This window comes from Lycium ferocissimum, chromosome 6 (genome assembly GCF_029784015.1).
Source record: "Lycium ferocissimum isolate CSIRO_LF1 chromosome 6, AGI_CSIRO_Lferr_CH_V1, whole genome shotgun sequence".
In the NCBI taxonomy this organism is placed as follows: domain Eukaryota; kingdom Viridiplantae; phylum Streptophyta; class Magnoliopsida; order Solanales; family Solanaceae; genus Lycium; species Lycium ferocissimum.
Genome location: NC_081347.1, coordinates 29379558 through 29397318, shown reverse-complemented (window position 1 = coordinate 29397318; position 17761 = coordinate 29379558). Strand labels below are relative to the sequence as shown.

The 17761-nt window shown below is 36.5% G+C and overlaps 1 protein-coding gene across 6 annotated transcripts; it reads left to right on the top strand.

Annotated features, from left to right (window-relative positions):
* The first annotated feature begins 512 nt into the window (after positions 1–512).
* LOC132059600 (nuclear transcription factor Y subunit B-10-like) lies at positions 513–15663 on the top strand. Of its 6 annotated transcripts, none has more exons than XR_009415648.1 (5): positions 513–949; positions 4762–4891; positions 5332–5411; positions 5549–5612; positions 15290–15663. XR_009415648.1 is itself a non-coding variant. In XM_059452249.1 (5 exons), exons 1-4 carry the CDS (start codon positions 744–746, stop codon positions 5603–5605), a joined length of 477 nt encoding a protein of 158 aa, XP_059308232.1. In that variant the 5' UTR covers positions 513–743; the 3' UTR covers positions 5606–5612; positions 15290–15663. The 6 variants fall into 6 exon arrangements, 3 of the variants coding, with proteins under 3 accessions (XP_059308232.1, XP_059308233.1, XP_059308234.1); XR_009415649.1 differs by lacking the exon at positions 15290–15663 and adding an exon at positions 12708–12726; XR_009415650.1 differs by lacking the exon at positions 15290–15663 and adding an exon at positions 9343–12681.
* Positions 15664–17761: the final 2098 nt, after the last annotated feature.

Here is a 17761-nt window from a genome sequence, read left to right as displayed (position 1 = left end):
TTTTTTTTCGAAATTCTTTTTCACTTTATTTAAAACTCAGACTTGGGCCATAAAAATTTCAAATACAACTTGAGGTAGTATTTGAAAAACACCTAAACTCTTATTTTCACTACACTTTTTTCTCTTTCAATACATTTAAATAAATATTCTTTCTAAAAACACAACTCCATCTTCCACTCTAGCTTCAAAAATTCCAAATAAATGAAAATTAGTTTGATTTCTATCACCAAACGCCTACTTAATGGAGTACTATGTACTCCCTTTATCCCAAAAAGATTTTCCTCTTTTACTTTTTAATCTGTCCCAAAAAAATTATCCCTTTCTATATTTAGAAACAATTTAACTTTATGAGATAATTTACAGCCACACAAATATCTAAAACTTATTTTGGATCACACATTTTAAAAATCTTCCCTTATTTTTTAAATTTTGTGCCAAGTCATAATCTTTTTTGGACGAGGAGTACATCTTTTTATAAAAGAGGTAGGAGTAGATAAAAAGGAAAAAGAAAAAATGAACTAGCCCTTGGTGCGTAAAAATAGGTTCTTCCTTACCAGTCTCTGCCGTTGGATCTGTGAGTTAAACGCTGCCAAAGCACAGAAAAGCCATCAAATCAAATCCAAGCATCCATTTTTCCGCCAAATACAAACTCCTCCTTTCTATAAACCACTGAACAAATACATATATTGTGTTTGATCATTCCTTTTTCAGTACACACATAAAAGGAAGTTAGGGTTGTGATCATGGCCGAAGCAGGGAGTCCAGGAGGAGGGCAGGACAGTGGTGGGAGTCCACAGTCCAACTTGAGAGAACAGGACAGGTATTTACCCATAGCTAATATTGGACGCATTATGAAGAAAGCATTACCTGCTAATGGAAAGATCGCTAAAGACTCTAAAGACACTGTTCAAGAATGTGTTTCTGAATTCATCAGTTTCATCACTAGCGAGTAAGACCCCCACTCTCTCTTTATTAATTTACACTCTCCAATTTCTATATATGCTCAAACGGAGGAATGAGAATTTTAATAGTACTCCCTCCGTCCGTCTTACTTTCCTTTTTAGTTTGTCCCAAAAAGTGTACCATCTTACACACAAGTTTATAACCACATGATTCAGAGAAGACATTTTAGTATAGTACACACATTTTTAATTTTGGACCATAGGATTCAAAAGTCTCTTTATTTAACTCCGTACCTAGTCAAACTAAGACACTTAAATTGGGACGGAGGGAGTAGTACGTTTAAACTTTTTTTTTTTTTTGATAAAGGTAACATCGAGTAGTACGTTTATACTAAGGGCCCGTTTGGCCATGAAAATTATGAGTACTTGGAAAAAGTAGATTTTGTTGGCGTTTGGCCATGAAAACCAAATATTTTTCACTTTATTTCGAATTTTGAAATTGGAGTTGTGTTTGGTTATACTTTTTGCAAAGAATATTTGGTTGTTTGAACGTACACAAAGTGAAAAATAGTGAAAACAGGCTTTTAGGTTTTTTCCAAATACAACTTCGAGTTGTATTTGGAATTTTTATGGCTAAACATTCATTTCCAAATAAAGTGAAAAATATTTCAAAAAAAAAAAATGAAAAATTCTCTTGGCCAAACGGAATGTTTTCAAAGTGAAAAATGGCATTTTGAAATTGGAGTTGTGTTTGGCCGAGTACAAATTAGAGTTGTTTTTGAAGTTTTTGTAAGAGATTTGAAGTGAAACAAGTGAAAACAACTTATTGGTGTTCAAATTATGGAATTTTATGGCCAAGCATGATTTCCGGAACGCGTATCTGAGTTCATCATTTTTATCACTAGCGAGTAAGCTCCCCCTTTTTTTTTTTTTTTTTTTTTGGTCTCTATTGCTTCGATGAATTTTTTACATACTGTGTAATATACCAGAGTTCAGTGTCCAATTGTATATGCTGAAATGGAGGAATGGGAATTTTAATAGTACTTCCTCCGTCTCAAATTATCTGTTGTCGTGCTTTCTAAAAATAGTTGTCTCAAATTATTTGTTGTTTTAGAAGTTCAAGACAAAATTCTATTATTCTTTTCCCCTCTTGCCCTTAGTAATAATTGTTCTTGAAGACTACAAACACCTCAATGTAGAAAGAAAGAAAGACAGACCTTTGGCTCATACAAAAGTATTTCTATTTTTTTTATGACATGGGAACCCGCAGCCGCTACCCTTCGGGTGCGCACAGGGTAAACCCAACAAAAGTATTTCAATTCTTAATGTAATTACATTTTTATGACTATAAATTCATGTTATGAAGCGTAAATTCAAAACTTTAAAGTGAAGGAGTCTTCGAACTTGGAGATCAAGGAATCCTGTCAGTGATTTCTTCTCAACTGCATTAGGATTGGTGGTTAGAGTTACTCGGTATCTATAGTATCTGTGCTAGTGGGAGGTAGCAAGTATTTGATGGAATAATGGAGGGAAAGTTGGCACGGACACCACTCTTATATAAAACAAGTCTTAGAATATATAGAAATGTGTCAATTCTTCGGGAACACATTAAAAGGAAGGTGTAGTATTTATTAATATGATTTTATGTAACCAAGTAGCTGAATGGATCTGTCCTATATTTTTGTCCCCGGACTTTTTGACTACCGTTCTTGAGATGATTTCAGTCTCTTTCAAGTCATTGTTCGTAGCTCTCCTTTATATGATGGCTGAGCAAGTTACTAAGTGTTAGCAATACCCCTATATATCTATATCTATATATATATATTTTTTTATGATGACAAATCTATATCGATAATATAGTTGATGTGTGCCACATTAAAGAAATTTGGTTCCCTTTTTTGTACCATTCCGAACGGCAAAGCTAACACGGTAATGCCTGTTAATCTACCAGGCAATTTCAAGACATAAATAAGGGTAAAATAGTCAAAATCCCTCCTAATTGATAGCTTCTTAAGGGGCGTGTAAGAGAGAAACACAACATCTAATTTGAGATGGATCGAGGGAGTACTTTATACTAAATCATAATGATAGCTATGTCAACTGAAGTTTTGTGGCATTGTACTAGGTAAGTTTCCATCTTTAAACTGTACGCTTAGAGGTTTATATAATTTGGGTAAATTCTCATTTGAAGAAATTTTGTTGGGATTCCTTTTAGGCTCAGATGGTTCCGTTTTAGAGTTTTTTTTTTTTTTAATTGTGTATTATCGTTGGAACTTCTTCTATGTTTTTGTATATGGAAATGAATAACTACTTGGTGTATGTTTCAGGTCAACAGTCTCTTAGAGATGCAAACTTTTGTGGTCTTTCTCCTGTTTTCTTTCCGATTTTTTAATACATGGCAAACGTAGCCTTTTAAAAATATTTCTCCTTTGAGAACATCAATAGGATGTCTGGTTGGTGTTCTTTCCATTGCACTTAACAGAGAAGGAGGGAAGGTTTTCTATGAATTACCAGACAACACACAGCTCCCCGCTGGAAATTCCGTCCCGCTCTTCCTTGGCTGTTATAATTCCTTTCTAATTCCTTTTCACTGTTCCCCTTGCCTGCCACCTCCTCAATGACTAGCAGCTGAATTCACGACATTTACGAGTCAGAAGAATAGTAGTACTTGGATCGATGAGACAGCACAGAGCAGGGAGGAAGGCAAAAAATAAAATGGAAAAAGGTGGGAGTGACAGCATGTCACTGTCTACGATACAACAACAACAACAATTCTTCCCCATGCTCACAAAGAAAATTTGGTACACAAAGCATTGTCAGAGACTTTATTGTTTCTACTTGTGACATTTGTTAGAATGGTTAATAGTTGAACCAAAAGTAGAATAGCTGCTTTTTCTTCTCGGTAAGTGAGTAAAAAAGCAGAGCTATTGGAAGCACACTCTTTTCTTTGAGAAAGGTAACAGTTTGTGAAGCAAGCCTTTAGTTCTTTGTTTTTCTGTTTTTCGTAGTAAAATATCCTCAAAAGTAGAAGGTAATCCACTGCTGCACTTTTGCCTGTGATCATGCTGAGTTACTGTGTCTGCACATTGTTATTCACGTGATCTTGCCATACCGAGTTATTTTCTCCTGTTTGGATGTTCACACTGCAGTCCCTTTTCTAAAAATAGAAGTTCTGTTTCCTATTTTACCTTTCTTTGACGAGGTTCTTGTCCCAATTAGGTCATTCTATCAAAACCATGAAATATCCTCAAAAGTAGAAGGTAATCCACTGCTGCACTTTTGCCTGTGATCATGCAGAGTTGCTGTGTCTGCACATTGTTATTCACGTGATCTTGCCATACCGAGTTATTTTCCCCTGTTTGGATGTTTACACTCCAGTCCCTTTTCTAAAAATAGAAGTCCTGTTTCCTATTTTACCTTTCTTTGATGAGGTTCTTGTCCCAGTTAGGTCATTCTATCAAAACCATGACATGCCCAGCTTTCCACTATTCTTAGTTAAGAGTCCGGCCGGGGTGGGTGGGTGGGGTGGTGGTCAGAATTTGGGACATTGAATATTTTCCTTTTACTGTTAGATATTGTATATGATCATTGCTGGTATTGTTTTACTGTTATTTCTTTTTCTGGATCATACGGGTTGTTGTATATTGATGTAAATGTCTTTATTGAGTACATTTGGGAAGTTAGAATGCAAGTATATCTGTTGGTACTTGAGTAGAAGACATGTGTTACGTTGTTAAATGTTTGTTGTTGGAGGGTGACTTCTATACATATAGATAACGAGATTTAGTAGAATGATGACACGTGGAAGTAACAAACACTCTCCTTGCATGTTCTAAATAAGTTCTCTTTTATTTTATAGAGCTAGTGACAAGTGTCAAAAAGAGAAGAGAAAGACGATCAATGGAGAGGATTTACTATCCGCCCTGGCTACCTTAGGATTTGAGGACTACATTGACCCGCTCAAGGTCTATTTGACTAGGTACAGAGAGGTAACTGCAATTCTTCTTCATGTCCTTAATGGTTTTGGGACTTGTTTCTCATACGAACAGCTTTTATTTTTTTAATTTTATGTTGTATTAGGCTTCCTTGTCATTTGGTTTGTGAGGAAATTGATAAGAGAATGTACGAAGCAGTGCATTTGCCAATTGCCATCTTCTATATGTTGCATGGTGTATTTTTGGTTTATATGGACTGTACTACTGTAGTTTCAAGATTTTGTAATTCAGCCGCATTTTATCCTATAATCAACTAAGTACATGTTGTTTCTGTGGTTTCTGGACAACTTTCTCTGCTGGGTCACATGGGTCAATCAATGGTGTTGTAGATGGAGGTACACATAGTTCTCCACATCATTGAGATAGATTCCTTTTTCTCTTAAACTCTGATTTTTCATTAAAATGTATTGTGATTTGAAACTGATATCAGGGAGATGCCAAGGGATCTGCAAGGGTTGGAGATGCATCTGTTAGAAAAGATATAGCTGGAAGTCAGCTTGGGCCGAATACTCAGGTAACATGGTTGCATTTTCTTCTGTTCCTTCTTTGGCTCATTTGGTTCACCATGTGGTAGTTCTTTTGACCTTGAAAGATTAAGTTACTTGGGTATTATTTAATAAGACACCTAATACTTCTTATTGAAAATGGCAGTTTGTCTATGACGGTTCTTTTGCACAAGGCTTAGACTATGGAAATTCCCAAATATGAATTTTAAGTAAGTTTTTCTCTTACCCTAAAAATCTTTCTCTAATGATGTGCTTTTATCTTTAAATGTTGTAAGGTGCTGCTTCTCTCTTTTAGTAAATTGACCCCCTCATGTAATGACTTGGTATGGCTCTTTTACGTTTTGTGATACATTTTCTATATCAGGTAACAAAAGTTTTGTTGCTCTGTTGGCTGTTACACCCAGTGGATGCTATATTTTACAAAGTAACATTGACTCATATATAAATAAAACTTAAAGAGCCAACAAATTTCCAAAAATTGATTAACATTATTTACATCACATTGATTGCTCCAGCCAAACAAATTCATTAAGCAACTAGCCTTCATGGAAGAAATGATAGCTGGAACTCCCTCGAAGTATCTTTGGTCCTTCCCTTCCATTATGTCCTAAAAATAGAGTTTTTGATGGATTATAAAAGCCTTCTTCTCTATCTTTGCACTTTGCTTTATCTGCCACTTACAGAAATAAAACATTGTTGAAATAAGAAGCAATTAACTCCCTTATATTATTCAAATAAAAAAAAATTGTGAAAAATATCTCATTCAAGGTCGGAGGGTATATTTTTGGTGACACAACTGGTGTGGGAACATATTATTGAAAGATGATTTCCAGAGTTTATACAGAATATCTTGCCAAAGAGATTTGACAATTCAACAGATTAGGGGGACTCAGGTGGAGAGACTTTTTGGGATTTGAGATTTAGAAGGGATTTCAAGATTGGGAAGTGGACTAGTTTCAAAGATTGATAGATTTGCTTCATAGGCAAGTCAATCCGGTGGATAATCCTGATGTGTGGTGGTGGGCGGTGGTGGGCCTGGGGAAATAATGGAGTGTTCTCGGTGAAGTTTTTTATGAGAAACTTTTGGTTATTTAGGAAGTTGATTTCCCATGTAATGCAATATGGGTTCCAAGCGTGCCGAGGAAGGTGTGTTTTTTCACTTGGATAGCCACTAGAGTGATTTTGACGGCGGAAAATCTTAGAAAGAGAAAGGTTGTTTGCGTCAGTTGTTGCTACATGTGCAAGGAGACGGGGGAGGACGTGGACCATCTTCTTCTACATTGTGGGTTTACCATGAGATTGTGGTGGGACATGTTTAGGTGGTTCAACACTTCTTGGGCAATGCCAAGAACTGTGAAAGAGTTGATGGTCAGTTGGAAGAGTGAGAGAAGGAGGAGAAGACGAAGGGCTTGGAACGTAATTCCGCTTGCATTGATGTGGGTAGTTTGGAATGAGAGAAACAAGAGAGCTTTTGAAGGAATAGAGTCAAGTGTTCTCAGTTGAGGAGTAGTCTCCGCTCCCTTATTTTCTTTTGGTATAATCAGAAAGTTCCTAGTTGTATAGGGGATTGGGTGGAGTTTGTAGAGAATTATATTTTGTAGATTCTTTATCTTTTGGTATATCCCTTGCATACGGTTGTTATTTTTGGCCATGTTTATGAATGAAAATACTTTTACTTGATCAAAAAAAAAAAAAAAAAATTCAAATAAAAAATTGTGGAGAAGTCAAAGGGCTGTTGTTTCCAGAAGTCCAATAATATAAGAAAATTAACCTTGATATTTTTTTTCTTTTGGGGGGTTTTTGGGTTTTGGGGGAGGGGGGACAAGGACTGGCTGGACGAACAGGGGAAGCATCAATTATCAATAATCCTCAGTTGTCTACCTATGTTTCACAGACTTGTGATACCTACAGCTAGTGAACTTCGAATCGCATACCAATTCATTCTCGGTCTAAGAATAACGATCCAAGGATGGTGAATGATTAATGGAAAAGGCTATGTTGCTCAGATCTTTTAAATCCTTGCCGCAACCGGGTCAGTCCTACACAATTTGGTTGTGCGTGTGGATTGGCACTGGATTTGGTCAATGTATCGTGGGTTCTTTGACTACACCTACAACCAAGAAGTATAGGTTGATTAGGTATTTGTTTTGCTTTTTGGTTTATGTCCTATATATATTCACATAAATTACTAGACCACTTTGTTTTTAAACGAGCTAGCTTATGAATAAAATACTAAGTGTTTACAAAGAATCTCATTATACTAGCTTTATTTTACTAGTTTCGATTAATTGTTGAAGTATATTCTTATATATTTCATAAATATACATTTGTGTCTTGACACCTGTGCCCATACTCCTATTCCTATCCCCGAATCCTACGATTTAGGTGATGTGTCCGACTTCTAGAACCGCACCTGTGTTGGGTGGCCAAATCCCTATCCGTTCAACTAAAGGTTGGTTCACCAAAACCCTAATCTGCTGACATGGCTCTCTTTTTCATACCCTTCATCTTCTGACTATTTTTCACACATTATTTCAAAAAATGAAGACACTAACGTGCAACTTAAGAATATACGACATACTTACAATTTATCACAAACACAAAAAGGAAATACCAGAGCACTTCTTCAAAGAGTGACATTCTTAAGCTCTGCAAATGACCGGTACTTCACTAGAGAGCTTGTTATGCCAGAAATCCAATGACTTCAAGCCAGCTTTGACATAGACCCAGAAAAAGCATTGACTTGCAGGAAAAGGTATCCAAGTTCTGAAGCTTTGCTATCTCTGACAGAATCTAGCCGGACAATCTACAATTAATAGGCATCAAGCCGGATTAGTTGCTATAAGTTCACTAATTTCGGGCGTTATTCAACCGGAAGAAAGTATTGTAGTATCTGGCATAGAGTTTTCGAAGCGTCTTGGGATTTCCTCTCTCTGGTGATATCGCGCCGTCGAACTCATTTTCGGAAAAACATGAGGCACTGTCACCCGCGTTTAGTGACTGTTAGTATTGTGTTCAATAGGCACGATTTGCACATACTTCAAGTGTTCAATAGGTTGCTCTTGTCTAAATGAAATGGTTTGACAAGTTCAAGGAGCTTCTCAGTATTTTGCTGTTTAATTTTCTTGTTGGCTTGATATCATGAAATTAAACAGAGAGACAAACCTTTAAGATTGGCATTCTTTGCTAAAGGAAGGTTGTGTGACATGGATACATATCTCAATTCTGTCGATCAGTTGACCTACCTAATCAATGATAAAATGTATCAAATTTAAAAGTTTTTATTGCTTATGAATACAATGGATTCTCACTCTAAGTTGCGCGAATTCTTCACTTCTGATGCCGCACCCGTCTCGGATTCTCCAAAATACACTACTTTTGGAGAATCCGACACGCACCCGTTGACATTTTTGAAGAGTCCGAGCAACATAGCTCTCCTTTGAATGGCTTCTTGTCTCACCATATATGTATGCGGTAGGATGCACACAAGTATCTGGCACATGTGCCCAACTTTTAGCAAGTTATTGACTATGTTGCTTGGACTCTTCAAAAATGTTGTTGCACTCCTGTCAGATCCTCCAAAAATGCACTACTTGTGGAGGATCCGACACACCTGTTGACATTTTTGAAGAGTCCAAGCAACATAGGTTATTGGTATTTTGAAAGATCCACACAGTGCACCACGCACAATTTATACCTGTTAAATTGAGTTAAGTTGAGGAAAATGAGAGCCTAGGTAACATAGCTATCTATTCATGGTGGAGCAGTGTTTCTTATCCTTAATGCACAAACCCTCACTAGGATCTTAACAATTCCTTCTCTATTTTTAGGAAGGTAACATGTCATATATAAAAGTAATATTGCACAAGTTGTGAAGTCACCCCAAAACTTTACAAGTGAGACTCTTTTATTTATTTATATTTATGACTGAAGTTACAGCCTTCAGAACTCGGGGATGATGTGGCCGCCGTTCTACCCTTACTTAAATACTGGACTTAGTTCGCTCAGCACAAGGTTCGAACTTGTGACCTAAGACATAAGTCCCTCAACCTTTGCTAATTGAGCTACCCCCGGTGGCAGAAACTTAACAACTCCTATTATTTCTGTTATCCTTTGAAATTTACTGGACATCGAGAGATGAAGGTGAAATAAAAGAGCTAGTTGAAGGTAAATACAGATTCTTCATGGTATTCCTTGAGGGGTCGTTTGGTTGCTTGTTAGGAAGTGAACTATTTATGTATTAAAATCAGCATAACTAATACATGTTTGGTAGCATTTTAGTTGCTATGTATGAAATTCAGTGCATCATGTACGGTGCTTGGTTACCAGTTTATAATCCCGCATAACTAAAACGTATATGGGTTATGAGTAAATTTATGTATCGCTTTATGCAGGGTAGAAGATGGAATAACTAATACATGAATTAGTAATACATGATTACTAAACCCTGCATTACTGAAACCTGCATAACTCTAACCAACAATCAAACGACCTTTAAGTTCATTTCGTTGTTTTGTTTTGCATGGTTGTTGAAAGATAGGGGAAAGTTTGTGCTCAGATAAGTAAAGATGGATTATGTTAATTTTCATGAAATGATATGTCCACAATTTCCTCCTTGTTGTAGAACACAATAAAAGGATATGAGACATTTTATTTTGAGGGACAGAATGTATCTAGCAATCATCTTTGTATTAAAAATATTAGTTTGATCCACAGAGTTGATGAAGCGCGAATAAAATACTTGAGAGAAACACGGTTGTGCAATTTTTTGTGTATAACATTGGAAGCCTTATTCTAATAATTAATTAAAAAAAGGTCTAATTTTATTTTATGGATATATGCTCGACTTGATGTTTAAAATGCCAAGTTACTTTCTGATAAAAAACAAAAATAAATAAATAAATGCCAGGTTACTTTCAGACTACCTGTGTACCAGTGGTGTTGTATTTCCTTATTTATTTATTTATTTATTTAGTTTATGCTTCAAGCACCCAGTGGTCAGAACTCACTGGCCTGACTAATCCGGTAGTAAGCTCTCGATGGGTTTTATCGCTCCCTACCGGAGAGGACTCCGCTCCCCAGGCTTAAATTGTTAAGGGTGAAGGAACTTTTACCGTTCCACCACATCCTTCGATGGTTTGTTGTACTTCAATAATAGGAGGGAGTAAGGTATAACATATACAATTTTCATAATATGGAAGTGCTCTCAATTGTGGAAAATGGGTTATTTTTGCCTGTCATTTTGAGTAGTTAATCTTGCCCACATAATCTATAGAACGTGTCATTTCTCTTAAATTGGTGATCATATCGATATCTGGTGGTAGATCCATGGTAAAGAGGTCGTATGATTTTTTTTCTTTAAGAAAAACAAACAAACATACAAGAGAGGATAGTATAGAACTAGGATAATAGTTATAAATGCTGGATGTAGTACTTTATCACAAAAATTTTGGATGTAGAAGCACATAATAGATTGTTATGATAATGGCGAGTTATCCTGTAACAAATTCAGTCGTTTATAATCAGAACTTGGAGAAGGAAGAAATGGAATGATGATTTCTTTCACTTACAAAAGGTTAAAAAAAAAAAATAAGGAAATGAATGGCCCTCGGGGCTTAGAGGGTGTTTGACTAAAGCTTATAAGCACTTTTTAGCTTATCTACGCATTTGGTAAACATCCAAGTGAAAGCCCCCAAGTAATGGGTTTTTAGCTTATAAGTATTTTTGGTTTGACCAAGTATTTTACTATTATATCCTTAATGGTTTTCCTATTTCTCAAAATATCTTTCCAAAAAACAAAATTCCTAACTTCCTCCTCACTCTATATTCCCTGTTCCTCCTTTTTTACCAGGATACTTTTAAATTTACATTTTTTTGCAAAAATGGTTAGGGTATTTTAGTCATTCTAACAAACACATCAACTGCTTATTAGTAGTTTTAACACTTCTATCCAAACACGTAACTGCTTATTTATAAAATTAGTTTCAGCACTTAAAAGTACTTTTCAGCACTTAAAGGTTATCAACTATTTACATTCAGCTAATCCAAACGGGCTCTTAGTACAAGTGGAAGAGGTTGAGGAACTTGTGATTAAGGTCACAGGTTCGAGTGCTGCGCCATGTGAACTAAGCCTGCTATTTAGGTGGAGTAGGGTAAAGGGTGAGCTTATTATTCCCGAATTCCAAAAGTTATGGTTGGTCCTAACAATCAACCCTAAGCGGACTTCTTTGTTATAAAAAAAGTAAAAGAATGAGAAGTTGCTTCCTATGGTTAAGGTCTTTTGAGGGTGTGGCTACCCCATGCAAGTGTGGATCTAGAGGTTGGATTTTTCATCATATAAATTTTAAGATTCGGGGATATGGATCCAAGTGCAGATATGGGTGCTAAGATAAATATGACCTCAGTGTCCGGACCAGGTTGCTCGCATTTCGACTAATTCAACGGGATACCTGCCACCTCCCACCAACAACAGGTATCAGGTAACCCTGTCCACCAAGGCTAAAAAAGGAATCACATAGTTTTTTTGTCTTTCTTTGGGATTTGAACCTGAGACCTCATGATTCTCAACCCACTTCATTGACCACTAGGCCACACCCTTAGGTGCGGCCAATAAATGTATATTACGACATATATAAGTGTACATTCCATTAATGAACGTGTTGAACTAAAACTAATAAAATTTAATTATTTATAAACACCTAATATTTTATTTATAAGATATCTTGTGTAATAGCAAAATATTCTCATACTTTAAATTACTACATGTACATGACATATACCTAAATATTAAACTAAATACGCAAGGGGAATCTTAGTAGTTCAGTTGGTTGGCTACCTGAACTTTCAACTTATCGGTGAGGGTTCGATACCCCACATTGTAATCCCTCCCCCATTTTTCCTTCCCCTACCCCCAATTTAAAAAAAAATAAAAAAATAAATAAATACGCCATCGATCAATACTACTTGATCATACATATAGTCAAAGCACCCAAAGTATGTTGGTCAAATCCGATGTAGACCCCACACCTACACCCCCACCCAAATCGAACACTGATGAGGCAAGGATATTGAAGAGTCCAAGCAACATAGCTTCAAGCTCGATTGACCTTGGCTTCTTCCACCTCTTGCAGTATAGCTATTGATTCTTCTCAAAGTTTGATTATTCTTGGGTTTCTTTTCTAATTTCTGCAGTTACATGAATGTCAGCATGCTCTTGAGGCTGGATTGCTCTCAGATTCGATCAAATTGGCATTTTTCTCGTTGTAGCTTATTCAGTTCTAATCACTATTTATTCCTTCATGTAGGATGAATAAAGAAACTTTGGATGCATACAAAAAAAAAAGCTAAATATATAGGTGACCCGTTAAACTTGTGTTTCTTTTTCCCATTTTAACACCTAAACCAATTGTAGTACCTGTTGAACACTTGAAGTGAAGACAAATTGTGTCAATTAGACACATCTTGCTGACATGGCACAGTGTGACACCACCTTTGAGTGCGTGAATTTTTCTTTTTTCAATCTCATTTTCTACCGCCGTATCTCGACCTCCGTAGCCCTTGCAAACCACCTCCAATCCACCGCCACCATTGTGCAAACCACCCCTATTACTCTCCTGCCTAGCTCCTCCTCCACTCTGTCGCATCTCCACCACTGCGATGCCCAAGCCCAAACTGAAACCCAGATGAAAGCCCACACCTTTACCATCTAAGTTCACGTCCATAAGAAACCCAACCCAGTTCTCATCTCCAAAAACCCATAAAATTCTCAAGATTTTGTACCAACACCGGAGGCGAAAGATAGAATATCTAGGCCTGAGGACCTAATGGGCATCTAAAGTCGTCGACGGAGGACAATTGTAAGCGGCGATGGAGGTGGTATTGCGATTTTTGGGGATGAACAAGTGGACAGGGCTACTAGAGCACCTTTCCACTAAGGGACTACAACGGTGACAGTGCGTTTGGGTGCTGCTAATAAGGGGATCTGTTGATTCTCGTCACTGTTTCTCTTTTTATTTTTGGCTTTTTTTTTTCTCGGTGACGTGTTTTTTTTTCTTATTGGTCTTACTTGCCACGTTGGCAACAAGTGATCTAACGCTTTTGTTTGTTTGGAGCTGCAAAATATGTGTCTAATTGACGCAACGGAAAAGGGTCAAATATACACCTGTACTATCGAAAAAGGGCTAAATATACCCCTTGTTATACTTTGGGTCCAAATATACCCCTGCCGTTATACTATTGGTTCAAATATACCCTTACTTCGTTAAAAGTTGTCCAATGTGGACATCCAATCCTACGTGGCATTGACATTTGATGAGGTGGATGACACGTAGCATGCCACTTCATCACCACTAACCCATTTTACCCCTCCCCTCTATTTGTTCTTCCACCCCTATATTTTTTTCCCCTCCACATAGTTGCTGTCTCTCGCCGCCGATAGTGACGGTTCGTTGATGCCGAGCACCCAAAATAATTACTCGTTTCTCTGTTTTTTAATCCAAGCTCCGTGTCCCTCTCTCTATATATAAATGTTTCAGATATATATGTCAAGTCAATATTTGTAGAAATGGCAGTATGTAATGGGCAAGTTTGACTGAGAGAGTATGTCTTTATAAATGATTTATTAAAATTTAGGGGTTGGATTATTATAACTGATATGTAAATTGGGGCTGTGGGGAAAATTAAGTCAACTGTCATTCAACAAAATTTGAAAAGAAAATGATATGTAATGGAGAGTGGATTACTCTCGAGTCTCGAGTTTGAGTAGTTTTTGCTCCATATTAAATTTTAATTTGGATAATTGATATACTACTATTTTAATTTCTAGAGCTCTATCATATGACGGTAATGGTGGCAATTATGGTGGAGGGAAAGAAAATTTTAGTGGGGCAATAACAAATAGAGGGGAAAATAGTTAGGGGTGATGAAGTGGCATGACACGTGGCATCCACCTCATCAAATGTCAATGCCATATAGGATTGAATGTCCACCTTAGACACTTTAACGGAGGAGGGGTATATATGAACAAATAGTATAACGGTAGGGGTATATTTGGACCCAAAGTATAACGAGGGGTATATTTGGCCCTTTTCCGATAGTACAGGGGTATATTTGGCCCTTTTCCGTTGACGCAATTTGTATTCACTTCAGGTGTTCAATAAGTATTAATCTTGGTTTAAGTGTCAAAATGAAAAAAAATGGCAACTTAGGCCTATATATTTAACCAAAAAAAGAAGAAGAGAAATTCCATTGCCTACTATTATAGCACCGCGCTTGCCTGGATATGTTGTGTGACATGCTTGCCCTCACTTTGTGCAATTTTAAACCACTTCTACTGCATATCTTCTTTATATGAAGTTGTTAGTTGTAATTCTGTCAAGTTTTCCCCTTTGTTTGGGAACGTAAAATTTTCCCCTTAGTTCCTCATTTTTAGATAACTTTTCCCTTAAGTAAGAAGAGCGTAACCAACATTTTGTAGTGTTATCCTTTTTTTTCCATAATAAACTACTTTAAACTGCCAATCTTAATTATCTTTTGTCCTTAACTATAACCAGATATTACCATCATGCACGAACACAAAACTTGACCTTAAAAATATCACGATCTGCGCCAACTTCCTATCTGGTTATTCACGTGTTTTAATGATAGGACCAGAAGTGATGTTGGCATTCTTGTGTTGAACTGTGGATTATGGAGAGCCCCTATTGCGATTGCTGGACTAAGATTTGGTTGTATAAATACTTCACAGTTTTTGGTTCTCTATGTGAGGTCTTTCTGAGGAGCTTTGAAAGATTTTAAGGAAAGGCTGACCTAAATGCAATTTCTTTGGAACCTCAATTGAGATGTATGCTCTGAAAGTTTGACACAAATCCTTCTTGTCATTTTGCAGAACAGTCATTAGTCTTTTGCTGGTACAGATGCCGAGTATCTTCCGGTTTCTCTTCTTGCTGATCTCTTATTGTTGAAAGGAAATGTTCAACAGCAATGTTGATTCTTGTTTGAGAGGACTAGACACATAAAGGATTCCTGCTAATTTCTGGATCAACTCCTGCAAATATTTTGTTTGCTATACTTCTATTTGAATTCTTTTTCGCTCTGTACATACTGTTTGGTTTTGAAGATCACTTGGAACAAACCATCTATTGTAGTTTGTACAGCATCTAAGTGCCCAAATATTTGGACCTGTTTTGTTCCTTTAGTGTTTTTTGATACTCCATTTTCCCAAAAAGAATGTTATAGTGGGTTTTCTACTATTTACGCCTAGTCAAATTGTCTTCCTCCCTTCACCTTGTTGCAAGATATACCTCCTTAGATGTGTCATCAAAATTTGGAAAGTACTTGTTTGTGCGAGGTATGAGATTCCAAATTCTCAGTCTTGGACTCTTGAGGCCCATGGTAACCCAAGACTGGAAGTATGGTAAATATTTCAAGGGTCACTTGCACGATTATCCTTCAAAGGCACTGGTCTTTAATTTTTGTCCCTCAAATTGGTGGTCTTTAATTTTTGCCCTTCGCCTAATACCATGAGGTTTGGGGTTCGAATCCCGGCTCAGGTAAAAAAAATAAAAAAAAATCACAAGGCAGAGTTTCGTAGCAAAGTTAGGTCTCAGGCAAAGTTTAGCATTCAAAATTCTGCCTTGCGAATTCAAATCTCTGCCTTGCGAAGTTCTTTTTTTTTTATTTTTTATCGAGCTGGGGTTCGAACCCAGAACCTCGGGGTATTAGGCGTAGGGCAAAATTAAAGACCACCAATTTGAGGGCAAAAAATTAAAGACCAATGCCTTTGAAGGGCAATCCGCACAAAAAAAATGAATATTTCATCCTCTATCTGTCGTGCCCATTTAATTTATACTTTTTTGTTTCAAAAAGTTTGGCCAGAGTTGGGAGAAATGGGGTTTTAGTCCTTTACTAACTTTTTTTTTTTAGTTTTATGACCCTTTTTACAAGAGGTCTTTATTTTTTACACATAAGAGATGTGAAAAAAAACATGTAAAAGATATGAAAAGACCATTTTTTTCTATCCAAATTGTAAGAGGTAAGAGATCTCATTTCCTCATGTATTGGTCACTTAAGACAGATTTGCTTCTGTTATGCTTTTCCTCCTTTTGCTTCGTAATTGTTGTACGATAATATTTTTCGAACTTATAGCAATTGAAGTGCTTTGAAGAAGTGGTCTTGAATTCCGAATATAACAAATAAATTTAAATCAAATGCGTGTTGTAGGAAAAAATTTAAAATAATGCAAATTACCATAGTTGCATGGGTTTGCTAAATTTATTATTGCTTTTGGCAAATTGTAAATTGAGGTTTTTTTTTTTCTTTCCAAAATTATTACATAGGGGGTAGGAAAAGGGAAATGGGGGAGGGGATTATAACATGGGGATTCGAACCCTCACTAATAAAGTGAAAGTTCAGGTAGCCAACCAACCAACTGAGCTATCAGATCCCTATTAAATTGAGGTTTGTACATTATGATATATGGACTTATGTTTCAAATTTGAGGTAGATTTGGTTGTTAAATCTTGTGTTTGATTGTTCAAATTCGAAGAATAAATTGTTGGTTTTGGGCAAATACTTGTTTACTTAAACTTCATGTCAAAATTTTTGAAGTGCAATATTATAAGTTTGGCATTGCCAAGGCCACAACTCAGTCAGAAAAGTCCGAAGTTGACTTTGGCAAACCATTGTATGTTTGAAGTTAGGCCTTGTCAAGACTATAATGTCTTGTAAAATTGTCCGAATTTTTGCTTATCAAGGAAACAACTTCAAAATACTAAAAGTAGGTTGACGTTCAACTTCAAGCAAAATATTCAATGGTTGGCCTTGACAAGGTAATTCTTCAGGCAAAAAAGTTCTGAAATTTCATTCCCATATTCTGAAGTAGTTCAAAATTGGATATATTTATTTTTTGAAAAAACAACTTCAGCACAGTATAAATAGTGGTCCAAAAATCGCATATATTTGCACTTTGCCGGAAATATGCTATCGGACTTGTGAAGTTAGAATATAATCAACATTTATAAAGTAATTTAAGAACAATCACAGTTTTGGAAAGCGGAAATAGCTACATTTACTATGCTCTCTCTTAACGAAAAAATGTTCTTTTGGTGTTGACAGCCGCCTGGTTGTTTGCAACCTCTCACGATCAGTAAATCCAGCCCATGATGGCGTAATATAATTTCCATGATCATTGGCTATAATCTCACCATGACCATTCTTATAATTCCCCACACAAGAATTAGTGCAAGGTCTATTCCAATAATTATTCCTACTTTTATTGCCTCCTTTTTTTCTTTCGAAAGTGCTGAAAGACAACCGAATAAAACGATTGCTAGCACAACGGGGAACTAGCTCGTCTCCT